Source organism: Chaetodon trifascialis, chromosome 1 (genome assembly GCF_039877785.1).
Source record: "Chaetodon trifascialis isolate fChaTrf1 chromosome 1, fChaTrf1.hap1, whole genome shotgun sequence".
Classification (NCBI taxonomy): domain Eukaryota; kingdom Metazoa; phylum Chordata; class Actinopteri; order Chaetodontiformes; family Chaetodontidae; genus Chaetodon; species Chaetodon trifascialis.
Genome location: NC_092056.1, coordinates 18,898,477 through 18,924,960, shown reverse-complemented (window position 1 = coordinate 18,924,960; position 26,484 = coordinate 18,898,477). Strand labels below are relative to the sequence as shown.

The window sequence follows — 26,484 nt, the reverse complement described above, 5'->3', positions numbered from 1 at the left end:
TCTCCCTGAGTCTGACATCACTTTTGAAGAGGTGTTTCTGTCATGGTTGTGAATACATCTGAATTTCAGATGAAGTTAAATGATTGATCTGCTTATGAGGTGAAAAAGCAAAGACAGGAGAAAGACCCAATCATTCGACGACAGTAAACGATAACAGGGTGCGTTTCAGTGACCTGTACATCAATCAGTAAACATGAAGGACTTTGTAACGTTTAATCAGACACTGCTACACAGTCAAGGCAACATACTGTTGGCAACAGAGTTAATATTAAACTGGCAGGATTTAGTAAGCTAAAGGGCCACAGTGATTATCAACATTATGAATACACAACGTGGTATCAACACTGTACAAGTCCCATAGAAAGCTGGGAGATTTTAAAGAGCGACACTACAAAAACGTGTCAGGCCTTGATGCAATTCTGTCACATTTGCCTATAGTGCTTAATGATATGATGAGTTTTCAAATATTTGTCACAAGAGAAACACTTCTTGAACTGAATCCAGGCCTGTTTTGTCTCTTTGTGGGAATGAATACTTCCAGTTCTTGAAAAGTCACAAGTTGTAAACATTGTATTGAAGTACAAAACCAGAATGTGCAGTGGAGCTCGTATCAGAACCCGTCACTGAGGGCCGTGTACTCTCCAGCCATCAGCATTAGTTTGACAACACAAACACAACACACATCTCAACCTTTAAAAACAGGAACAAAAATGGTTTAGAGTTTCAAACGTTCCCTCTCAGGAATGGAGCAGTGGTTAAATGTCATTCTTCTGTAACGTCTCCACCTGCACAGATTACAACTTCAAGTGAAAGTCAAAGTTCCCTGGACTTCTGAAAGTAAAAATGAATGTGCATAAAACACAAAATCAAATATAAATATTCTCAAATGAATCTATATCACAACAGTCCAGAATTGGCAAGTGTTCAAACTTTGTAGTAAGAAGTGTGCAACACTCAGGTCTGCTCTCAACCACTAGGTGGCCCTGTTGTCAGCTAAGCCATCAGTGGTTCGTCAACAGAGGAGCCGGTTACTGTGACTGCTGCTGTCACAGTCACCAGAGATGACAGCGTCTGCATCTCCTTGGTCCTTTAAGCAGCATCCACTGCATTAGTGTCTCCAACAAACAGTGAAATGTGCCTTTACTCTAGGTTGTGTGACTGGCTAGTATGGGCTAGTGTTGCTACTTCTATTTTCCATTCTCTCTATGGAAATCCTCTCTGTAGAAATACAGGGCTCATTTTGGCAACATGAGAAGCACAAGCAGGTACGATGTGTTGCATTTACACAGGCACAAATGGCACCAACACTGGGGGAAGAAAGAAAACAAACAGATTTTCAGTTCCTTTGAAAGCCACAGCCCCATGGGGAACTCGTCTCGTCACGCTGACAGCACAGCAAAATGTGCTGGGAGCAGTGGACGTTCCTGGAATTAGTTTGCAGAGAAGTCTTTGTCTCACTGCGCATCAAATATTTGGAGGACAGATCTGACCAGCAGGCCTTTTTCTTTCTGTACCGATTCTGTCTGAACAGATGATGTTGTATAAGTACAAACCCAGAATGTGCAGGTACACATACTGTGAAACGACCGCAAATAAAACCAAAGCCAACTAAGCAGAAATAAACCAAGTTTATATTTCAGGTTCGGAAAGTTGGCTTTAAGCTGTCGGGTTGACTTGATCTCCATGTGCCCGTGAAAATGCTGCCTGAGACTTTCTGTTCACCCCACCTCAAAGGAGGGAGCTTTGGAGTGAGAAACAACTCACGAGGCCACCGTACCGCATGTATAAATCACATCATCTGTTTGGCTTTGCACTCATTGCATACAGTTTGAAGTTGACACACATATAATGATGCAGCACTGCTCGAGACTGGAGGCTTGCTTCAGAAAAACGTGTGCATGTAGCTGCAGCAGTGCTCGTCACAGTGCTGTTTCACTTTCACTTCACTCTTCAAGCTGCTCCACCTTTCAAAACCGAGCTCTCTTCTCCACCGAAACTTAGCCTGATCTGATGATCGGTGTGTGCAGGTGGCTGTGGGTCACCTCCGTATGGTCACACCTGCTTGAAGAGTGTCTGGTGCTCTCTAAGCCTCGACAGCGCAGCACTCAGACTGAGCCAAAGGGAACTCGACAGACAGTCATGCTTTGCATGATTTCCTCCATCAAGGTCACTGATATCTAAACTTACTGTACCTTAAAGTGGACTGATTGTCTTCTCCTCTGTTGCTGCCTTCAAATGGAATTTGTGAGCTACTGGTTACGACATGGTTGGCGTTCAAGTGGTGAGAACACTGCTGCTAGGCAACAGCAACAAGGATGCCAAAAGACTCCTCGTTGTTGTTTGAAGAAAAACTGTATGACTAAAATTACAAAAATTAACTTACCAGCCACCCAAAAATATATTTCCACAGCTTCTGCCTCATATGGACTCCTGACCACAGTAAACACGACCCCATTGAAAGGCAGCATGTGTCTGATTACAATGAAGAGGTTTGAATGTTTTATACTGCAGAGCATCTGCAGAGAAAGTAGTGATGTTAAACAAAGACATGAGAGGGACAGGGGTGTCCCCTTTTGTCTGTGAGGGACTTTCATACTTTAAATGAAGACAAATCAAATGTGCTACATGGTCATGCACGCAGTCCATGTCTTAGCAGCAAACGCTGTGCTGAGATCCGTAGGGGGGTGGGTCTTACAGAGGACTGTAGGGTGGGGGTGGGGGTTACCAGTCTGAGCTCAGATTGTTTGATGCTGTCATCGCAGCGGGGCGGGGTTCCTTCACGTTGGATTGGAGGAGCATCGCTGGAGGAGGAGGGCATGGCAGGTGTCACAGACTCTCACTGGTTTTGGCGAGGCGGGCAGAGGGAGCTCATTGTCAGAGCAGCTGTTACAGAAAATCTCCCCACAGTTCCTACAGTGGTGCTGAGAGAGAGACACACACACACACACAGTTATGGCCATGTTACCTTCATGCTGTCGTGTTGGCATTTCAGGTCCTCTTTTGTCTCGTCATTGGACCACTGACCTTCCGTCTTGAGATGGAGAACTCCTTCTCACACAGCTTGCAGTGGCTGGCGTCTTTGTCCTTCAACCAAACTTGACCCCCCTGAAACGACGCCACACAATAGATCTCTGTTTCACTCTAACACATCATTATTATTATCATTATTACAGACACGACAACACTAACCCAAAGTCTGCCTTGTTAATGACTCACACAAAGATGCGGAGCTTATTCAGGTCTGGTCTCTTTTGTTAATATCTTGCTTAACATCTTAGTGACAGAGACGGTTCAGATACTGTTTTTATCTCTGTAAATCACTGTTACTCTACCTGAAGAGCTTTGTTGGCTTCTTTAATGTCCTCAATCTTCATTTTGGATCTATGACAAAAAGAACAAGACAGTGCTAAACAAAGGGAGCAAATAAAATTAGCCACAATATCAAGTCATCAGCCTTTTTACTTTGACCATCCTTCCTTCTGACTGAATTTTTAAAAAATCTGAAAGAAAAAGAGGTTCTCTTCTTGGTTTCTTTAAGGATGGTTTCGAGAGCTCGTTTGACTATAAATCAGATGTGATTTGTTGTAAATTAGGCAAAACATGAAAAACACTGGTATGCTCCTCCTTCATCTCAGCATGAGATGTTTTTGGTAACATTTTTTTTAACCTAAAATTCATATGATGACAAAAATAACTGGACTCCTTTTAGAATACACTTTCCTTATTTTCTTTCACAGCAACACACACACAAAGAACCTGACAGGTGAAATACGCACTCGCTGAGTTTGGAGCCCAGTTCTTCGAGAGCCTGTTCTTGGTCCTCACAGATGGTCTTCAGCTGAATGTTTTCATCCTGCAGACGATGGAACTCCTGGAAAAATGACCAAAACACACACACACACACACAAAAGAGGACGTACATCAGATCATATTCTGCACATCCTGGGCCACACACACACACACACACACACACACACACACACACACACACACACACACACACACACACACACACACACACACACACACACAGCCACATACATGTAATCAAGCATACTGTATAATATTGTACGCAGTGCATCTTTTTACCTTCTTTAGTCCGTTGATCTGCAGCGCCTCGGTGCTGAGCTGAGACACCGTGTCCCTCTCTCTGTCTAGATCATTCTGTAACGTCTGCCTCCACTCCCTCTCTATCTTCAGGTCCGTCTCCAGCTGCTGGCTACAGACATACACACACAACACCAATAGCAAGAACAAAGACGACAAACAGAGGCAGAGGAAAGGATATGCTGAGTAACACATTATATCGGAGTACACTGGTTCGTATAGTTTTTAAAATTTGTGTCTTGCTTTTCAAGCTACGATCAACAAGAACTGTGTAGAAGGAGGTCTGGTTCACGGTTCATGTATGTATGTGCGTGAGTCTACCAGTCAGTCTGTCTCTGCGGGGGTTCGGCTTACAGTTGCTTTTCTCTGTGCTCGATCTGCCGCTGCAGGCTGTCGGCCTTGTTGGCAAAGTCCAACTTGAAGCGTCTGGTTCCCTCCTCGGCCGAGGTGCGGTGCCTCTCTGCCTCCTGTAATCTGTACCATTATAACCAGGGACAAACTCAGGACCATGGAGAGAAAAAACTGGGGGATGGAGGGAAGGGGAGAAAAGAACAGGGGAGGAGGATGAAGGGTAAGGGGGGAGGCGTCTGAGTGGGAACATAAAGGAGGCTGAGGATGAATGAAAAAGGTTGGCTGAAGGATGGGTAAAACTGAAGAGTGCAGGGAGAGTTGAATTGTGGGGTTCAAAACAGAGCAGTCAGGAACACAAAGGGGTGAGGAGTCAAAATAAAGATGCACGGTGAAACGATGAGGGAAAACTGCCTTAAAGCAACTGAATGGACAAGAAACAAAGAGGATAGCTAACTGAATGCAGCATCCTAGTGTGCTCACAGTGTCACCTGACATCTTCACAGCATCCTGCACGTGAAAAATCTGCCAATTTCATAGTGTTTCATTCATATTTTTGTACAGGGAGGAAGCTTTCATCTTTTCAGGATATGAGGATTTTAATAAAGCTTTCAATCTTCTTGAGCCATCTTGGAAACACACTGACATACAGCCACTGCTCACTTTGAGCTTTGCCACTCCTTAAAATCATATGATAAAAAGCGTCCATCTTTAAACAGCACTCTGAACACAGCCAAAAACTCAAACCACACCCGGCACTTTCAAAACATCTAACTTTATTGATCACGGTGGTAAAAGACAGTAGTTGTGAGTTTCCAACAGCTGTACTGAGTGACTATTCCTTTACAAACAGAGAGGAGTTACAGTACTATGAACACGGAGTTAGAATAGGTAGAATGATTACTTCCTGATCTATCACAAAAGTCAATAAATATGCCCGGACAAGACACAACAACACACTGACGTCCCCTCTGCAGAGGTTTACAGCTGTGGAACTACAACTCTTTACACTTGGTGGTTCAGCTCTGTCCATCCTGCAGGAGTAAAGCACATGAACTGGGCTGCAGCTGCTGGTCCCACTCAGCTGTTTGCATCGGCTAAAACTTACAATTTTCAGTTGAGGTGAAGGAGACAGGCTGCGTCCGACATCACTCCTTTTTTACTGCTGAGTGCACAAGTGTGTCGTTTTCTTTAACACTACACAGTGCCATCAAAGATTCCAACGATAGAGTGAGAAAAGTACGTAAAAAGTGGGGAGTCAGCGGTGAACAAAGGGCTGATTTCAGACGCAGTGAGGGTCATCACAGCCAGTCAGAAGCAGGTCAGGAGGTGCAGCACATGCAGAGCAAACTGGCAAGAAATTAAAAGCAGGAGGCCGCAAACTCCTGTCTGACTGAACATCTGCGGTGAGCGCCGCTGACCGGCTGTGATGAAGCGCAGGCAGCGGGAGAAACAGCTTGTCTAGGTTACATGATAGCTTTCATGTTCCTGCTCGTGAAGGTAAAGAGGCAGCCAAGCACAGAACCACAAGGTGCTCAACGGTCTCTGCAGAGCCGACAGCGATGCCACTGAGAGGCTGCGTGGAAGTTACTGACTGAATGTTATGTCGCCAGAGAGCGTGTGATGTGTCACTATCCCATAAGAAAAGCATCATATGAAGTGAGAGAGAGACAGCTTTTGGTTCATAAATAAAGAATGGTTGGAATTTTTGGTAACGAGACGCATCAATTTGTGAAGTTTGCCATAGTTTTTGCAATTTGTAATTCTACATCTGTTGTGCAATTTGATCGCTATGTGAAAACTACTATCCCATCATCATAGGAAGGTTTAAACTGGGGTAAACATCTTCCATTCTTTTGCACGTTTAGATGTTAAATGGACTAATCAAACATGACTACGCACGGTGGGGACGGTGTTTGTCAATTTGTCTCTTGATCGAGGGAAGGGGTGAGCTGTTGTGATATGAGTGGGAAAGCCCACTATACTCATTCTAACTCAATGTGAACAATAACAACGACCCAGTGATTATACCTGAGGGCCCAAACAGTCAACTACCTCACCGTCAGTGTTACTGCATATAGACGGACAACTGGAGACAGGAAGGATAGTAGTAGTAGCATATGTATTGTTTGTTTGTGTGTGTGTGTGTGTGTGTGTGTGTGTGTGTGTGTGTGCAAAGCCGAGCATGTGAGCGACTAGATAAGGTAGCGTATGATTAATTCAAAATGTTTCCTCAGTCTCTATTAAAGCATAACTGTTGTAATAGTCAAACAGCTCTGTGAGCAGCTAAACCTGGACATTCAGCGGAGACGCGTCTGCGTTGAGCACAAACTCAGCAAAGTGGACTAAAGATGGTGGAATATGTTACAGTGGTCTCTAGGAATCCCAACACTGCTGATGATGATCATGTTTCAGTAACTAAAGCACCAAACCGTGCAGTCCAGTTTCCCCTGATTCTGTGGCTGCTGACAGGCCGTAAAAACCATCTGAACATTGTGCGCAAAACAAAACAGGAATGTTCCTTTAAGTTTAGTCCGTTTATCCATTCAGTCACAAGCGGTCGTGTGTGTGTGTGTGTGTGTGCGTGTGTGCGTGCTGGCCCTCAGAAGGAGATGTCCTTGACTAGCTTGTACTGGTGCTCTGTGTCTGTGCTGGCACACTTAACAAATGACATAGCCAGAGTTCTGGTCTGACTTAGCAGATCCTTATCACTGCACGGAGGAGCAGGGATAAAATCAGGGGAGGAAAAAAATGACACAAGGAGGTTTCAAAGGGAGCAAAATGGATGGAACGATGATTGGGTGGCGTAAAAGAGACGAACAGAAGGGAGAAAAGAAGGAGGAAAGGAAGGAAGGAAGAAAGAAAGGATGTCAATACATCAGTACTCTAAGTGGCCCCGGTTACACTGAACACTTGAAGTGACCTTTAATATCACCAGCTCAGGAGTAAGTGGAAATAAAAGGCATTTAAACACAGAAATCTGACTTCAGGTTCACACTGTCATCAGATTTCTTCCGTCTGGATAGATTTCCCTCCACAGTAAGCGTATGAGTAATGAGAAGAGGTGGGGAGGAGAAAGGTGATGTGGACAGATAGATGAATACAACTACAGCAGACAAAAAGTGGACACAAAACTACACCATCAATTTGACAGATTTAAGCCTGGAAGCAAGCTCTACGTTCACCTATTAACACAGTGACTCTGAGGGGGAGATTTAGCTCTAATTCAATCAATACTATGATCGATACTCTGATTTTAAACAGTGGCTCTGAACAACACAAACCTCCCACTGAAAAGTGTAACCGGGGTCTGTGTCCTACCAGCCCAATTAAACCTTCAGAGCAGCAAAAACAAAACATTCACAACCAATCACAAATAGGATGGAACAGATTTAAACCAACGGGAGAGGGGAGGGGAGGGGTGGACTGTGTTGACTGGTAAATGACGGGGTGAGGAGGGATCGTAAGGCGTCAATGAACCAGCAGGTCTCACAATGACTGATGCAGATATGGAGCGATATAGACCGAGAGCGGCGCGAGGTGAGCAAGAGAACGTCGCATGCATGAAAACATCAGCAATGTCATTTAATAGACATGAGAAATTAAGGATTGCAGGGTTTCCCCAAAGAAACTGACAGAGACTTGTCCGTCCAAAACCTCATCAAATCTCATCTGTGTCTCAGGTTCTGTCCTGTGGGACATTTTGTGTTTGCTCAAAGGACTCCCGCCTCCTAACCCGTTTCCCAGGGGAAACCCTGGAACAGTGATGAGGAAGAAGACTTCACTTCCCCAATGCTTTCTCCAGTTCTCTTCTGTAAGCTCCAAACTAAGCCATGCAGAACTCTTCAGAATAATGCAATTTAAAGGAATTATTCAAAATACATTTTTTTCTAGATCTTCTGGTCTAGAAAGGTGTCAGGGAAGCCAGATTTACTTTACAGGACAGCAGAAGCCTGGTTTAGATTGGAGGAAGGACCGAGGAGACACATGGGACTGGTTAGTGTGTGCTGTGCCTTCGCAGGCAGCGTCTCTCACCTTTGCTCCAGCTGCTTCATGGTGGCAGTGATCTGATTGGTCTTCTCCTCCAGACGACTGATCATATTGTTCTTCTTCTTCATTTCGTCATCAGACGACTGACAAACGAGAGTTACTGGCTGTCATAAGCAGTAGAAATACTTATAGCAGATGTGCTGTATGTGATAAGACAACTAGTGCAACCACATGAGCGTGTGTGTGTGTGTGTGTGTGTGTGTGTGTGTGTGTGTGTGTGTGTGTGTGTGTACCTGCATCTTCTGGTACATTTCTACATTGATGGCTTTGACTTCATCCAGTTGATGTCTCAGTCCTATCAGTGTGTCCTGTTGATAAAGAAAACCATACTGTCCTGTTCAGGCTCCTGTGCGACTGCTTCTAGTCTCCTACAGCAACTTCACACTAATTTCTTTTATTTATTTATTTTTTTTGGGGGGGGGGGGAGCAAAACTACACATCATTACACTACATGTATATTTTTTCCTAAAGATGGTTTGTATCATCTTAGGTAGGTCTTATCACACTGATGTATGTTCAAGTGACTGACAGCCGTGATTGACAGCGGGTGTATGGGCGGGACTTTGATACTGCGGCTCCATCCCCCAATCACGACTGCGCCCGCATCCGGGATATTTTGGCTTCATTCTTGTACAGTGGGAGGAAGTGGAGACGCGCCTCCTAACGAAGCTACGATGATGCTGCTGCCATGACAGCTGCTGTATCTCACAGCTTGGCTCCACATTTCAGCAGGTGGTGTTTTTGTAGCAGAGTTCATATGTTGAGAGCGAGAGGCCTGATGCTGGCAGTGCTGCCAGAGAGACGGGAGCTGGGAAAGTAACACTGCTCCATGTGAGAGAGCATAGGCTGGCGGTATATTTTTAGTCTGCGCTCCCCGAAGGGCTCGTTGCCATGTGCTCCCTCGCTGCTATGACATGATGTCTGAGGAGCAGCCACATCTTCATTTTAACGGCTGTGTCTCAATATACCGCTCTGAAATCCCCGATTGAGCCTTTTTCATCAATTTTTTTCATCAATGTCCACTGATTAAAACTCACCATTAACAACTCCCATTATGTGAAAATATATGCCGACCTGTTTTTCATGAATATCCTTCTCAAGAAGCTTCATGGCCAGCTCCATTTCCTGCTTCATCGACACCTGGACTACCAGCTCGTTCTCCACGTCCTGAAAGTAAAAGCACAGATGTGTATGTAAAACACAGGTCACAGTGTACGTTACACACACACACACACACAGACAGACGAGCGATCGCAGTCGGACCTGTCTGAGCTGACACTCCTCCTTCAGTTGCCTTCGAGCCTCGTTGTACATCTCATCCAACCCCTGACGCGACTGCTTGTACGTGTCTCTCTCCACGGTCACATCACCTTGGGTCACCTGGATGAATAACATGAAGGAGAACATGCCAGGCTTCAGTTACATCCCTTTTCAGTCAGTCAGAATATTAAGGGCTGGATCTGCGGTTTGCCTGTTAGCCGGTGTAATGTGAGCGTGTACCTCTAACTGTTGTTGTGCTTTCAGCAGAATGAGGCTGTTTTCACTCCTCAGCTGCTGGTTTTCTTCCTGCAGTTTGATGATGTTGTTCTTGGCTATGGCTAACTGCACACACACAAACACAAGAATCCGGCTGATCAGCAAGAACAGTAATACTGACAACGACATGGTGACTTCATCAGATCATGTGACAGGCGTTTGCTTCTCCGTGACACAGACAAAGTGGGTTATTACAATATTACAATCAGACTTTGAGTCTCACCTCCTCTATGAGTTTAGAGTTGGACTTCTCCAGAGAGTCCACTCTGCCCTGAAGACCGTGAACTGTGGAGCTACAGACAAATACAATGTTACGACTCACATGAACTCTCCAACAGCTGCGCATTTTAAAGAAAGATTCACTAAACTAAGCTTAAATGAGACGGCAGGTTTGTGAGGAAAACAAAACATGTGACTGACAGTTGTGCTCTAGAGTCCATCTGCAGGGACAGATGTGACAGAGCTGCACTTCTGAAACAAGCAGACGGACTCAAACTGAAACTGACTCTACACTGGATCTGTTTGAAAGGCATTCAGCTTTCTGCCTTTCATTCAAGGCATCATAAGACCACCCAAACATCACACAGTCAACAGAAATGGACAGACTGACCGTCTCGATCGCTCACTGTGTAGACACAGTTACACAAAACAGCATTTTACACACATGACTATTCCTTGAAGTGTCCTTGAATTTCCTGGAAGGACCCTGACAGACTTAACGTCTTACTTGAGCTGCCGGTTCAGTTCCTCCACATAGTTCTTCTGATCCAAGATGGATGCTATCTGGCTGTTCCTGTTACCATGGAGACGGGCATTAAGACAGAGCTCTGCATTAGATTTAGGGGGTCAAAGAGACCCGATGTGTTCAATACAGAGGAGAGACAGTTAAAGGATTGTACCTCTCTTCACTCCGGTAATCATCGATGTCATTCTTCAAGTACATAGAGAAGTCAATCACCCCGACCTCAAATTAAAGAAAAAGAAAAGTTAAGCCAGTGTCACTCAGAGGAAACATATTCTGAAAAGACATGATTTCACAACTACTAATTTGATGAAAGAGTCAAGCTTGAAGTCGTTGCGAACCGCCAGAGAAATTGCAAAAATTAGGGAAGTTTGCAATTATGTGGTGTTTTCGATGCTGTGTGTGTCTGTATCTATCAATAGCACTTATTTGCCTATTAACCACACACACGCAGAGAAGCTCCCACTGTCTACATAGAGTTAAAGAAAGAGTAACAACAGTTGGTAGACCCAATCATTGAAAATCAATCAATTAGTCGACCGAAAGAAAAATGATTGGAAACTGCTTCGACAATCGATTGATAATTTCGATTGTTTGGTGAAAAAAAAAAGGCAAACATTCCTTCGTCATATCCTTCATATCAGTGAAAACCGAATCTTTGGCAAGGTATTTTGGGAGTGTTGGATAATTCTTTTCCAGAAAATAATCGTTAGTTGCAGCTCTACAAAGTAGCTGCCAAATATTCCTTAACTACTTATCTAAAACACTTAACTGGGATCCAAACAGTTTCACACCACTACAACTAATGCTAGAGTCATTCACACCTGCCATTAAATGTGAAATCTGTGTGTGGTATTGGCTCACCTTGTGATCAGGAAATGACTGAACTGAAACACATTTCCGGCACATTAAACGTATCTGAGTCACACTCGGTCAGGTGTGACCAAGGTCTGTGCAGCGTGTTTGCATTGGTGAGTCTCCACCCATGGCGTAGAAACATGACACCACAGTGTCTGCCCTCCATCTGCCTGATGCAAAGATACTGAAACAGACGATTCTTGTCTGCGTTTCTGCTTCCTTAATCGAGAGTCACTGAAGAGAATCCGGCTCATGTCAGTCAAAGACCCACTCGGCACAGGAAGTGGACACAGCCTCCTACATTAACGCTACATTTAAAGGTCTACCTGAGAGTCCAGGTCCTCGCCTTTGACACACAGGTTAGCATCGATGACGTTCAGGCCCACCAGCAGGCCCACGATCACTGCTCCCTCCTCCTCCAGCATCAGCGCTGAATTCTCATAGAAATCACTGGTGGAGGACACAACAGACACTGAAGGGAGCTCCAGCAAAAGCAAAAAGTCTGTTTGTACTGTGTTGTTACTGTGAATGTGTTAGTACAAGTGTTATTTTCTGGGTATTTAGAGAACTATTAACTGCTGCATTTGTGTAGACATTTCTCACCAAAATGCTGAATTCAATTTATTCATTCACTTATTGATATTACAGATGAATACACACTTTTTGTGGGTATCTAAAATCTGTAAATATAACTTAACGGGGTTTGTTGGCAATAAGAAATATCTACAATATCACCACCCTTGACCTTTAAGGGCCCGATTTGTCAATCAAGACTCATTAACACTTAGTTTTCCAGGTGTGTGTCTGTGTGTGTACCTGAGCAGGTCTTTTCTGGTGATGAGGAGTCGTAAGTAGTCGGCCAGCCGTTTCTGCATGAGAGCCAGGCGCAACCAGGCTCTGGCCCTTCCTAAGGGAGTCCTAGAAAACACACACACACAGTGATCAGATTGTATTCTTAGGAGGTTTTGAGGGTTAGAGGCTGGTGGCCCTGCATCGCTCTGTGTCTACACTTTGGGTCTTGTTTTGAAAAAATGCTGCTCTGCTGTATGTCTGTTCATCTGACTCAGCACCACCAGAGGAAGTGGACTCTGTTCTCAATCTAAAACAACACATCTGTTCCCCATTTCGCTGCATCAGACAAGACCTGAATATGACTCACATGATCCCCGGCCTGCAAGCTCTGCTATGTAGTGTGTGTATGTGTATGAATGAGTGTGTGCAGGAGCGTGTTTACTAGAGCCACTAGAGGACACCACCTGAATATTAATGCAGGTTTTTGAAGTTGATATTTTACCTCCCACATTGGGCACTACCAACACTCACACTGTTAACTCGAACCACTTACGTCTCTACAAATCTGTCCATACTGGCGCTGAGGGCTACAAAGAGACAAAAGAATAATAAAGAAGTAGAGTGATAGTGACGACGTGAGGCAGCAGCCACAGCAGGAAAGGTGAAGTGAAAGTAAACCACACTCAGGTACTTCCCTGCTCTGGCTCAGGTCACAGCAGTCTCACGTTACTCATGCGTGTTTGTGTGTGTGTGTGTGTGTGTGTGTGTGTGTGTGTGTGTTGTGGCTCATGTTCCTCCAGCTTGACTTTAGGTTAAATTGTGTGTGTGAACGCACGTGTGTGTGCATAAATGTACTCCTTACTTAAGCCCAGGCAGGTCTCGCACAGAGACTGAGATCTCTGCTGCCTCAGGACACAGCTTCTCCACCAGCTCCAGAGGACCCCACAGGGACTTGTTAAAGCCCAGAAAGGACTTCTTCACTGGAAAAGAAGAGAGAAAGAGGGAGAGAGACTTACATCCTGGTGTATGAAAGTCTAGGAATGGCATCTTTTATGAGGGCAGCATCACAAAAAACACAACGGTGCAGCTTAGACATCTAATTTTAGAAAGCTGGGCTGTAGCCACACTAGCGCAAACGCCCACACCTGACACCATTTAAAATGTTTCTCTCCCTCTTACCTCTGAGGCCGTGTTTGAGGCAGTGCTCCATCACTACAAAGAACTGCTGGAGAGGTGGGTAGTCCGAGTCCAGTGTCCGTCCGAAGCTCAGCGCCGACTCGATCAGCCCTTTAATACTCAGCTTGGCCATGTTCAGCAGGTTGGCTCGCTCCATGGCCATGGGGTCCCGCAGGGCTGCAGGACGAGAGCCACACACACACCTCATTTCCAATATGCATTATCATTTTATTTACATACAGAATCCGGATAGTAATTCAAGTCTAGTCCCCTATCTCAGAGCTGCTTCAAAATCATTTAATGAACAATTACACATTATCCAATCCAGCCATTAAACCTTCTAAACACAGTGAGAAAACTGAGAGTGTTTGGCAGGTTAATGTCTGACAACTGGTCATTATCAGAAACATGCTCACTGTAGGGAGGTAAACTAAATGTAATGTGAGTGCTTTGACGGCAGATTCCAGAATGCATGTTTTCATATCAATGTCAGATCAGTGCAGTCACACACAGCAACGGATCAACGAGGGGAACGAGAGCCCACCCCGACAGGTCAGAGTTTCAATGATGTTAACAAAGTAAGATCACTCTCCCAAACCTGAAACATTATTAATTAGCTCAGAAATAATCATTTAGAAAGTCAATACCCACATTTGTTGGCCATGTGATCCTAGCATAGCAGATACTTGTCTTGTCTGAAGCTGTTGCGTAACACGATAACATAACCGTGTCTTGCAGTAGCAGTGTGATAATACTGCAGCAAAAACTGCTTTTTGACAGACAAAAAAATTAAAAACATTTCCATGTAGAAAAACTGCAGGTTTGCAGCCTGTAACCTCCCACATTCTCTACTCTGGGCTCTGGGTTAATGTGTAACCAAACACCAGCAGTGGACAGAGCAATGTCAGGTGAAAACATGCAGCCATGTTGCCTGGCAGTGTTGATGAGCTTTAATTGGCCCGGCAGGTTGGCCCAGGGGCAGAGGCGGTGACAAATTAACGTGTGATTTCACGGAAGCAGCACGACTGTTGGAAACCCTCTGACTTCTACGACAGGACGTCAAACGCTGAGGAGACTTAAAAGGTGGTGGTGCAATGATGTGGATTTCACATTGTCTTTCTCCTAAATGAATTTCCTGTGTTCTTGTGAAAAGAAAAAACAGCAGAATCAGCTATCAGGAGGCCCTGGTGCTCAGAAACAACTGTCAGCTGTTAAGAGTGATTCACGTTTTACATAATTCAAATGAAGCCTGTGATGGACGCTGGCTGGTGGGCACACTGAGCCAGGAGCTCTGCTACAACAACAGAAGATGACTGACAGAAAAATCATCCGCCACTGATTAGCAGTATGATTCACTTGTCAAGCAGAAATGCCAAACCTTAGCGGGTTCCAGCTTACTTACTAATTATTAAAAAAATGACAGATCGGCTTTTGGATGGAGCATTCATTTCTAATGGAGCCAAATTCAATGATTTTCTGTCACTTAACAGCCAAAAGCATCAATTGATTAAATCAATAAATCAATAATGAAAGCAGCAAAGCCATGCAGACAACATCAAAATTAAAGCAGTGTACAAAAGTCTTACACAGTCTTAACCCTGAAGGATGAAAGAAAGCAAAATACTGTTTTCCATTTGCATGAGTGCAGCATGTGACGCTTCAGGCGTGTGTGACGGTATAAAACAAGAGGAGCACAGCAGGGCTGCTGACATAAAGAGAGGAGGATGTGCCATCAAAGCATGACAGCAGCACTGAAAAATCAGCTGACCACACACACACACACACACACACACACACACACACACACACACACACACACACACACACACACAGAGGATGGTGAGGTACGGTTAACATGTGGAAGACAGGTAGGTTTGTCTCACTGGCACACACATCTACACACACCAGCTGAAACTATTAACGAGCAGCTGACTGGTGGTGGTCTGTGTGAAGACACCGGTATGGGTTAGGTCACACTTCCTCACGAGTCCTGAAACAATCAGTTACTGGATGTACACACACACACACACACACACACACACACACACACACACACACACACACACACACACACACGCACACACGCACGCACGCACACGCACACGCACACGCACACACTGCCTTCATGTCCCTAACGCCCCACGTTAATACTCTACCTTGGACGGCCCAGTCCCCGGGCAGAGACGTCCTGTGCTCCGACACTTTAGGCAGGACGTGAATGCTCCCTGAAATGGTCTCGGATGCTTTCCTGGCCAAAGCGAAGATGGGAGCCTGCCATCGCCCGTCTCCTCCACCACCACCACCACCTCCTCTCACTGTACTGCTACTGTTAGCTTTATCCCCAGCACCAGATTTCTCGTCCTGCAGCCTCAAAATCCCAAACACCTGAGCCTTCTCCTTGCTGCTGTCCGCTTCAGACAGAGCCAGGTCGTGCTCTGCGGCGGATGCCATGTTCACGTCCCTCTGAAATGTTAACGTTATGCCGAAGTAGCGCTGTTCGGTGCGAAAACAACCTGATTCATACGGTTTGCTAACCGCTAGCGTGCGTTAGCTTGATGGACAATTCATCCGGCGACCATTATGACAATCGCACCATAAAAATACATGTGATACCACCGGCCAAGGCACTGACAGGTCTCGCTGGACTCTAAAATCCACCGTCGTACCGTCCCCGGACTGTGCAGCACAGGCGTCGGTCTACATGGTGGACGCTAGCAGCGGCGGAGCGGACACTTGCTCTTTGAATGGAGGTCTTTTCCGTACATCGCGGTGTAGGGAGATTTGTTTACAACCAGGAGAGCAAACCGATAGTTGGCTCCTGACTGACGATCCCGCTGCACCCTCCGGAGGGGCGGTGTCAACAAGCTCATACGGTACACAAAAGGCAGCAATACGTCATGATTTTAGTGGCTGCTGTGGCTGCTGGGTTGTGGGCGTGCTGCCCCCTGCTGCTGGAAGTAAGAACTGCATGGCCGCCTGCAGGTGGAGGATGTCTCTCTCACTCTGCGCGCGCGCGCGCGCGCGCGCGCGCGCGTGTGTGTGTGTGTGTGTACAGCTGGGACTTGTACATGTATGACCAAAAAAAAATTGTGCATTAATACATCAGTAGTAACAGTTTCAATGACCTGCAGTGCAGTATTGATGCTGTATTTCTGACCGTTGCAAGGATTTTAATGACACCAGGATGAGTTTGCGTTCTATGATAAATACTTATGACACATGTTGAATTTTTCTTTTAAATTTCTTGATCTTTTAAATGTCTTCAAATTTTACTGTAAAGGGATTTGGCATTCTCCGCAACATTTAGATATCTAGCAATGTAGAAATGGCATTTTGGGAGATAAAAATATAATTAGTGACCTCAGTATTTCCACAGTCTTGCATTGCAATGCATTGAACCCACAGAGGAAATTTTTTTAAATAAGAAAGAGAATTTGTTAGAATTTAGACAGAGGAAACAAAAAACGCCCACACATGTTCCAGTAAAGAGGAGGAGGAGGAAGTAAATCAAGAGAGTAAGGCTGAACAGGCTTTGAAAACCTGATTAAGCTGTCAAGCTCAAGCAGGCTACATGACATTTACAGCTATAGTTAATGATTACTTTAATCATGGAATAATCATGATTATTTCCTCCATAGTTCAGTCTGCTGTTTTAGTCCAGTGTTTCCCAACCACTGTGACGCAGCACATAAGTGTGCCATGAGAAATCATCAGGTGTGCCGTGGAAGATTATCCAATTTCACCTGATTTCACCAGGTGAAATCTTCCTGTGTGTCTTTCATCAATTCCTGCAACAATATCAGCTTCGTGTTTAACTAAACAGGCCCAGATTTCACACTGAGTAAGTAAATTGAGTAAATTGAGAGTAGATTTTCATTTCATTTCAATAAATATACCTTTTGTAATATTTTTGTTTGGTGGTGTGCCTTGTGATTTTTCTAATGTAAAATATGTGCCGTGGCTCAGAAAGGTTGAGAAACACTGCTTTAGTCTATAGAGTCACAAGACTGTGAAAAATGCCCATCACCATTTCCAAGAGGCCAAGGTGACGTCTTTAAATCATGGAAGATGAAGAAAACCAGCAAATAATGACAAATGTAAAAGCTGCAACTTGTGAATTTGTGACATTTTTCCTTAAAAATCTTAATCATTTTTCTGAATTGTTCTATAATACTATGAGAGTATCAGGAGCTGTCATCTTCTTAACATGACTTATTCACAACCTTTCCTGTTTTCATGGATCGTGCTAAAGCGCAACCTCACTGATTCAACTGATGGTGACTACGTTAAATGTGATGACGTGTGAGGTTACTATAAGAGTTATTGTCATTTACTCTTAGGTGCTCTTAATTAATTTTCACTGACATTATTCCTAAGGAAAACGCATAGATTCCTGTGTATCTGTAAGGTTAGGGTCAGAGTAGAAACTAATACTCAGACAGGAGTGAGGCGCAGAGATGCTTTTGGCTGCTTATGCATGTGCGTTAACCTCTGGTGACTCATTCCTGACTCACAGATGTGTTATCTGTTGTGAAGTTAACTTTAAGTGGATGGTTTTCCTAAACCTTAGCCAAGATCTTTCATTACCTCTTGCAGTTTCACCAGCCTTGTTTTAAAACTAATTTGTTTTAGTGCAGTGATACGAATCCATTGATTGGTATGTATCTGTTACTCATAAGCCATTACAAGAACATGAGACCAGGTTGCAGCGGGAGTCATGAGATCATTCATTGAAATAGCACTTGCCAGCCTACCTTGGCTGTAGGCTAACCGCTCCATACTCTCACTGTGAGTGATGCCCCAGCGGTGGAGACTCTGAGGGGAGTACATGGTGAGTGGGACTCTCCTCTACCCACTGCCTTGTTGCAAGACGATAAATCAAGCAGATTCTGGTCTGGTTTCCTTTTCCCTGGATTCTCTGATTCCCTGGAACCAGATGGCCTTCCCTCCTGAACTGACGTGGACTGTTTTGTCTTATTCTCATATGGCGTGTTCCAGTTTGGTCAGGTTCGGTGATGGTCTCTGCGTGTGCTGGCCTTCTGCTGAGCTGAGCAGGGCAGTCTGGGACAAAACAGACAGTGGAGACAGAGCTAGTAAGATGGTATAGAAGCAGGCAGATGGGACAGGAGACACAAAACAAGGATATCTTCAAGGATTATATTGCTGGACATCCCAACTTTGTTGAATGCCTACACATCTAGGTGGGTGGTGCACAACCATTAACCTGCGAGATGGGCAGCAATCCTGGAAACAGCTTACAACTGACGTTTCAGGCCTGGTTCCAGTAGAATTCATGGATAAAATAAAACAATGTGGCTGATTATCAAGCTACTTTATTCTCTCAAAATGCACTTGTGTAACACAGACTTAAAGTTTAGTCCTTGTCTGTAGTCTCTATCACAGACAGATAGATCACAGACAGACAGAGACATCTTTGCCTCCCATTCCTCCAACAAACAGCGCAGGATGAGACCGTTCACCTCCATAAATAATAAATGCCAAAAGGTTCCTCCCTCAGATATTCTACTAAATTCTAATACACACGAAAGCACTACAATCCCCTTCAAAATTGACACTTTGTTTTACCAAATAGAAGCTTTGCCTTTCCTTCCAGTAGCAGCTTATGAAGAATGCATTCAGCGGGCCTCCACCTCACCATAGTATGGAAGTAAAAGCCTCCAAGTACACCAACTGAAGAAAGTCAGATCCATTATAGCATGCAGCGAGAGAAACTGTAAGAGCATGGAGGCCTCAGTAAACTGCATTACAAGAACCACTTCTCCTGCTCTGCTCTCTTCCTCTGTTTGCCAGACTCTAATAGCTCTGGGCTGACCAGGGATCATATGACTGGTTTCTTGCAGATCAGTACCTCCATAGCTGGCTGTAAACTGCCTGTGTTAATCCTCTGAATAGCTGCTTCTCAGTCCAGAATTCAGGCCGCTGCCGCCTTCGTGTTGATGTCCATACATTTTATTTCTTTTGTTTCTCTCTCTGTTAGCTTGTTTCGAGCATTGCGTGCAGTTTCTCTGTATCTGCACGTCTTTTGTATCCTGTTTCTTTGAGTTATTGTTTGCCTTGACTTGTTTGCTCTACTACCTGTTAGCTCTCCTACTCACATCACAAGAGTCACTATCAGAAATGTGTAAACCTCTTATTTTTTTTTGGCTTTCCGTTGTTTGCCTGTGCTTTCATGAGGCTGCTCATACATTTTCAGTCCGTTGGTCTGTTAAACTACCTTTAACACTGTGCCACGGTTCACCAATAATGCCAACAAACAGCTATGCATCAGCATGTTTCAATTTAATGTAAGTTACTGATTTTCATCCTGATGCAAGAGGAAAACGCATAACCATGTCTGTATCTGATACATGCAACCTGCGTAGGAGGCTCATTTCACATCCACAGTATATATGACACGGGCTCTTTTCCAGTTTACCTCAGCATCACTTTTCCATCTCTCTCCTCCGGCCCTCCACCCACCTTCCTCCTCACACTGTCTCAATGCTCCCTTCGTCTCTGAACCACACCTAAACAAACACTACTGAACATCACTTCCAGGGTGATATGTTTGTACCATATGTCCATGTTCATCACTGTAGGAACACGCCCTTCCACGTGACAGACAGCCAGAACAACCAATCAATAGTCTTCCATGAGACTCCCTCCCACCAATAGGGGTGTGATGCGGTTTCATCGTAGTAGCCAGCCTTTCATTCTGCAGCAGTGCTGGAAATGGCGTGGTGCTATGCACAAAGATTCTGATACAGCCAGTGATTAATATTTTGATTAGCAGGAAATGAGAAAACAATGTTGATACTGTCCCATAACAGCAGAAGAGGTAAGTTGTAAAATAGCAGGAGTAAATTTTACAAATTAGAAGACGACAGTTAAAATATCATCAGAACCTGTAAGTGATGACTGAATATGTGACTCTACCATCTGTGTGTTTCCCACTATCATCCTTTATGAACATGTACAATGTGCTATTATGTCAATATTGTATCTTACCTCAGGCAGTAGAAAGAGGAAGTTGATCCTTATTTCTGCAGCTTGTCAGCACTCAGCAGCCTGGTCAGAAAAAGGATAAGTCTATGCTCTGGTCCACTATGCAGAGTCTGAGGCAATGACTCAGTGGAAGCTCCTGTAGTTCTGAAGCATTAAGCCGGTACACGCGCTGGAGATATCACCGACGGAAACCACAACCATCACCCCACACAGCACCCAATGACATGAGAGCAGGAAGCCTGGGAGAGGGGGAGGGGTTTGGGGGTAACACAGCAAAGGAGGGAGGAGGCTTGTAGGGGTATAAATACAGTGTGTAGGAAAGGAGATGAGAGGAGAGAGAGGGTGGGGTGGGGGCAGAGTGTTGACAAAACACAAAGACAGTAACACAAGAGGGGCACTGACTGGCACTAATACATACACACCATACACACACACACACACACACACACACACACACACGCGCGCACGCACGCACGCACACCAGCATAACACATTGTTGATGTGAATGAAATACATGCAGCTATGAATGAAAACACAGAAATACACATGTTGGTGAACAGGGCTTCCTGCATCAGAGGAGGGTCAGGCCTGTCGATACCAACCAATCCCTGACCGATGACTGAGAGAGAGGGAGGTTCTTGTTGAGATGGACCAGAGATCGGTGTGTGTGTGTGTCTGGCAGTGAATGACTTTGCAGCTAAGACAATGAAATTGTATCACTGCAGGTAGAAAGTCCCCTCAGTGAAATGTAAGCTAAAGCTCATACTTTCCTATAAACCATCAAGGCACAGAGGATGTCTATGTTATAGCTTCACAGCCGAAGAAAAACAGCTGCATTTTAACAGTTTTTGCAGTTATTTCAAAATGTTGACTGGAATTTATTTTGTTCAACTTGCTAACCGACCAATGGCTCTGACATGTTCAGATTTTTCATTATTCTGAGTATCCAGGTTACACACGCACACAGTTGTCCAGTCCAAGGCCCAATTATACAAATAGGTGTGGACAAAATATTAAGAGCATCATTTAATATGATGAAGTTTAATACAACAACAGCACAACATATAACCTCAAAGGTGAGATGAATAAAGACTACGAACATATATGAACTATAAACATTAAATATATTGTTCTGTTTTTTATTGAGTATATGTCAAAGGGGTGAGCCAGTTATCACATTCTGGCTTATTTGTGTTTCACACAGTGTGTTTTTGGTTGCTTTTGGTAACTCTAATTTCAGAACGAGTAACAAATGGGAGGCTCCATCACCTACATTCAAAGTGACAGACACATTTCTCTGCTTTCAAACCAAGACATAAAACTCTTGATACATGGACAACTCTGATAACAACAGAATAGAGAGATCTACATGTTGATATTATTAACAGCGGTGGTGATACAAAAATAAATATTAACAAGTTATAATTGTTAGAAATATACATTTATGGGTTGAAATGCTTGAAGAACTGGAACTTTACAATAAGCCCTTCCATTGACCATAATATGCCTCTATTGGCTTTCAGTCCTCAAACTCCGCAGCATACAGCACTTGCTGGAATTTCATCCGCACCTCCATTCTCTTTTTAATGGTGAGCCTCTTCAGTGAAGGCAGCAGGCTGAGCAAAAACAGTTCATCTTCATCTCTGAGGTTGGCGAGGGCGTCTGCAGAGCTGATCTCGCTCTCTGTGGCAGTCTGCCTTTTACGTTTAAGAGAGACCCCCGTCTCCTGATGGCTGTTTGGACAGGACTCCACAGGAGAAAAACTAGTGCTAACGACAGGCAGGGGGCCGTGCTTCCCGTCTTTATCTTGCTCTTTTTCCAGGTCATCGCCACTTCCAGCTCCCTGTGTGGCAGGATATAGCATCACTGGTTAATAGAAACAGTGGTTACAAGCTTCATTTTCCCAATGCAACCTGTAAGTCCACAGGGGATGAAACAGGGTGGCAGGTTTGACCAGGTTTACGCTTTTTTTTTTGCAACTCTACAGATGAAAATAACAATTTTAAAAATATATTTTTAAAAATGCAATTTTGTATTTTCCACTTCTCTGTGAAGCAGGACCTCTGGGCCATATAAGGCCCACGAGACCTTTTGATATGGCCCATGAGGCAATTCATAAATACAAAACAAGTTATCTAGACATCAATTACCTTTTTTCAGCAACAAAAGAAAATAAGATAAGACATAAGACAGACTAACACATCCTTCCCTGAATGCATCATGCCTGAACAGATGGGGACTGATATCACATCAATGCATCACAGCGACTGTCAAGAAAACAAAAGTAGACGTGGGGCAGATGGAGTGTAATGTTTTCTAGGACAAACAGACAAGTGACTGTTTTTATTGAAGTAGGAGGTAAACCAGTGTGATTAAGTTATTTTGAGGGGACCCGATCACTGTGTTAGGATCCTGTTTCATTTTGGTAGCCTTCCCTCTTGTGTCTGAGTTACTTTACTTCCTGTATGTTTCCCACCTTTATGATTGTGATTGTGTCCACCTGAGTATGTTTAGTTCCCTGGTCTATGTAAGTCTGTGTCTTTCCTTTGTCTGTGTGGGATCATCCCCTTGTGTGTGGTTTTCTTGGTCCCTGTGACTACAGTGAGTATTCCTGGTCTAGTCTTGGTTTTCCCTGTTGGTTGTTAGTTTGTGGTTTTTTTCTAGTATCGCTTTTGGCTTTGGATTTTGAACTGGTGGATTTTTGGTTGCCTTCTTTTGTTAAATAAGTCACTTTGAACCGTTTTTGCTCAGCTTCTTTTGTCAAGTCTGCACTTTTGGGTTCACACCTTATTTTTTCTTGCTCAATGACCACAAAGCATAACACAGAGATGATAAAGGCCGATCTCAAGAGTCATTACAGCTACAAACACGCTAAACTGGATGAGCTGCTGGGACAAATGTGCTTGTTGACACTCTTTGGCAGAGTTTGGATGCAGCTTTCACAAAACCACATTCTGACAGAGACAGTGTCATACAGGCAAATTTTGTGGTGAGTGAGCTAATAGCAAAGAAGCTAAAACCTCATTAAGGAGGACAATTTGTGAAGGATGTTGTGTTGTTGCTGCTTACACCGGACAAAGTAAAACTGTTTCCAAGTGTCAGTTTGTCTGAAACAGTTCATACAGATGAAGAAAAGCCTGGCAGCACAGTGGTGCAGCAGGTAGTGCACGTGCCTCACAGCAAGAAGGTTGCCGGTTTGATCCCCGGGCGGGGCCTTTCTGTGTGAAGTTTGCATGTTCTTCCCGTGCATGCGTGGGTTCTCTCCGGGTACTCCGGCTTCCTCCCACAGACCAAAAACATGCTCATTAGGTTATTTGGTGACTAAAATTGCCCCTAGGTGTGAGTGTGAGTGTGAATGGTTGTTTGTCTGTATGTGTTGCCCTGCGATCGACTGGCGACTGGTCCAGGGTGTATCCCACCTCTCGCCCGTTGACAGCTGGGATAGGCTCCAGCCCCCCCGACAGGCAGCATAGAAAATGGATGGATGGATGGAAGAAAAGCTTGACATGAAACTCAGTGATAGAAAGTGTCCGTGTGATTTGGCCTTCATGGTGAACATTACCAAGTAGCTCTCAGAGCTGAACTTCAAGCTACAGCAGCTTCTCAGCTTTCAAATGTGAAATCATTTGAAGTGAAATTAAAGTTGAGCCATGTGCAACTGGAAAGAGGAAACACTGAACATTTTCCTAATCTGCAAGAGCTAAAGCCTGCTCTGACACCTGAATCTGCTGCTGAGTGTGAAACCTCCTTCAGGCGTTTGGAGAGAGGATTCAGGACATGAAAAGTAAACAGAGGGAACTGGACATAATTTTAACATATTTGCTGTTTAACGTGGAGCCAGCTGACGTGCCTGACAGCCTACAGCACGAGATCACTGAGCAGCAAAGCAACAACTTACTACATGTGTTTTAAAGTTTACAAGCATATTTCTGTCTAGGTCTACGATGTGTCTACGATCACACATAGAGTTTATAAGTTGATGAGAGATCTGACTTCCCATTTATTTATATACAGCATTTGGTAATATTCAATTTACAGGAAATCCAAAAGGATGCACCCTATTTTCTGATGCTAGATGGTGAACTAATAGTGACACGAGTCTTAATTTTTAAAATCTTCATTTTTGAAACAGTTTGTCTCTCATTTGGAAATTAAAGCAATTGTTTATTTTATCATTAAAATATAAAAATAACAATGTTGTTCAGACAGCTTTTTGTGGAAAAGTCAAACTAGGTGAATACAGCCAATTTACCATTTTTCAGAATATGTAATTATCACTTATTGTTGTTGCACTATTGATTTTGGTGCCCTACATTTTGGCTATGATGTCGAAATAAACTTGTGTACATCAAAAGCCAAGGTGGTCTTATATCTAATTTCATGAACCACTGACTACGACCCCCCCCCCCCTTTTTTTTTTTTTTTTTGCTGAGTCCCACCTAAATTTGTTGTTGATCATCGGTTTTCCACCAAGTGCTTTTATTCTGAAAACTAAAGCCGGATATCCCGAGAGACAGACGTCAATAATGATGCAGTTAGCGATTGATGTTCTCCTCCGATTAGCATTAAGGAAAAATCAGTGTCTTCAGTGTTAGCGATGTGTCGCTCTGACGATGTCGCTGGATACGTTGGATAAGTTGTACTGCGCACAGGTGCACAGATTAATCACTGAGTGAACGCAGTTAGCTAAAACTGCTCAGTTACATCACCTGGCGAATATTTTAAAATCAAAGACATGAACACATTTTTGTCAGTGAAAGACAGACAGGTGGACACACACCTCGTCAGTGTCTCCCATGCCACTTCCTGGTCTGGGTTTGACGTAGACGCTGAGCCAGGCCAGCTGGCTGAAGAGCACCGGGACGGGCCGCTCCGCCGGGCTGTCGTCGTCGGTCAGCAGAGGGAAGCTTCTCTTGGCCATTCGCTTCTTCGCCTTACAGAACTTGTCGCGCAGATTTTTCCATTTCAGCTTCACCTCTTCCTCCGACTTTCCCATGCTGTCTGCGATTTCTTTCCACGACAAATGTCCCCTCAGATTGTCCTTGTAGTCCCGCCGTGTTTGGTCATACAGATTCGGGTGTTCACGTATCAAGTCCGCCAGCTTCTTTTCTGTCGCGTTCATTTTGCTTTCTGTTTATTTACTTCGTCGCGAAGTCCTTTCGTCGGTCGCGCTTCGTCTTCGTCGCCAGGTTCAAGCTTGCAGAAGGAAGTACGAAGCTACAACAATTCAAAATAAAAGTTTTGTCATTGACGCCATTTTTTAATTTTTATTTATTTATTTATTTATTTGATTGTAGCTGTAGCTGCTAAATTTCTTAGGAAATGTGAAATAAAATAACATTTGGATTTTCCATACAGCACGTGTTCTTATATTGAATTAAAATACATAGGACATCCATATGGTATGTTTAAAGCAGATAACACATGCATTCAAACAGAAACTCTAAGCGCTTGCAATAATGATATTGCTCAAACACCTGACATCCCTCAGTTCAACAGCTGAACACTGGACACAGCCACAAATAAGAGCACATAACTGATAAAGCAACTGTACAAATGACACACAGAAACTCGTTGTACAAATGAAACACACGTCACATGCTGTTAAAATATAAATGTGCTTGAAAATGTTCCATTCAAAGTATCACAATCTCTGTTAGGATGAACTCACATTACAGGCCTGTGACTCTTTGAATTGTGCTCAGCAGTGCGCTGTGCTTCCTGTCTGCTGACACTAGATGGCGCATCTGCTCTTTTTACCTCCACTCTTTTATTGCATTGGCTCAGTGAACAGTTGAACTGGTTCAATAAAACCATAGAATAAAACATGATCCCTTGGTTCTGGGCTAGCTTTGAGGACACACAAAAAC

At 44.1% G+C, this 26,484-nt stretch overlaps 2 protein-coding genes across 4 annotated transcripts; both read right to left on the bottom strand.

The window, feature by feature from the left end:
* Positions 1–199: 199 nt before the first annotated feature.
* rufy2 (RUN and FYVE domain containing 2) lies at positions 200–18,519 on the bottom strand. 3 transcript variants are annotated; one of them, XM_070968511.1, is made up of 19 exons: positions 18,364–18,519; positions 13,613–13,786; positions 13,296–13,413; positions 12,458–12,559; positions 11,968–12,091; positions 10,941–11,005; positions 10,769–10,834; positions 10,265–10,334; positions 10,006–10,107; positions 9,769–9,885; positions 9,580–9,672; positions 8,739–8,813; positions 8,491–8,588; positions 4,462–4,581; positions 4,090–4,219; positions 3,777–3,871; positions 3,333–3,381; positions 3,025–3,105; positions 200–2,921 (listed from the first exon to the last, which is right to left on the bottom strand). In XM_070968511.1, the coding sequence occupies exons 1-19, from the start codon at positions 18,437–18,439 to the stop codon at positions 2,778–2,780; spliced, it is 1,899 nt and encodes a 632-aa protein (XP_070824612.1). In that variant the 5' UTR covers positions 18,440–18,519; the 3' UTR covers positions 200–2,777. The 3 variants fall into 3 exon arrangements, with proteins under 3 accessions (XP_070824612.1, XP_070824594.1, XP_070824604.1); XM_070968493.1 differs by lacking the exon at positions 18,364–18,519 and adding an exon at positions 15,766–16,478; XM_070968503.1 differs by lacking the exons at positions 200–2,921; positions 3,025–3,105; positions 3,333–3,381; ... (2 more) ...; positions 4,462–4,581; positions 18,364–18,519 and adding exons at positions 5,211–7,166; positions 15,766–16,488.
* Positions 18,520–21,629: 3,110 nt separating this feature from the next.
* LOC139333670 (uncharacterized) lies at positions 21,630–25,813 on the bottom strand. Its single transcript, XM_070966268.1, has 2 exons — positions 25,395–25,813; positions 21,630–22,457 (listed from the first exon to the last, which is right to left on the bottom strand). Exons 1-2 carry the CDS (start codon positions 25,734–25,736, stop codon positions 22,134–22,136), a joined length of 666 nt encoding a protein of 221 aa, XP_070822369.1. The 5' UTR covers positions 25,737–25,813; the 3' UTR covers positions 21,630–22,133.
* Between the last annotated feature and the right edge of the window lie 671 nt (positions 25,814–26,484).

Coding starts and splice junctions, on each gene's coding strand:
- rufy2 (XM_070968493.1), bottom strand. CDS start 16,060: ATGGCATCCGCCGCAGAGCACGACCTGGCTCTGTCTGAAGCGGACAGC. Junction 3,106..3,332: donor AAGCCAACAAAGCTCTTCAG/GTAGAGTAACAG, acceptor GCGTCGTTTCAG/GGGGGTCAAGTTTGGTTGAA. Junction 2,922..3,024: donor TCTCCATCTCAAGACGGAAG/GTCAGTGGTCCA, acceptor TCTCTCTCTCAG/CACCACTGTAGGAACTGTGG.
- LOC139333670 (XM_070966268.1), bottom strand. CDS start 25,736: ATGAACGCGACAGAAAAGAAGCTGGCGGACTTGATACGTGAACACCCG. Junction 22,458..25,394: donor GCATGGGAGACACTGACGAG/GTGTGTGTCCAC, acceptor CCTGCCACACAG/GGAGCTGGAAGTGGCGATGA.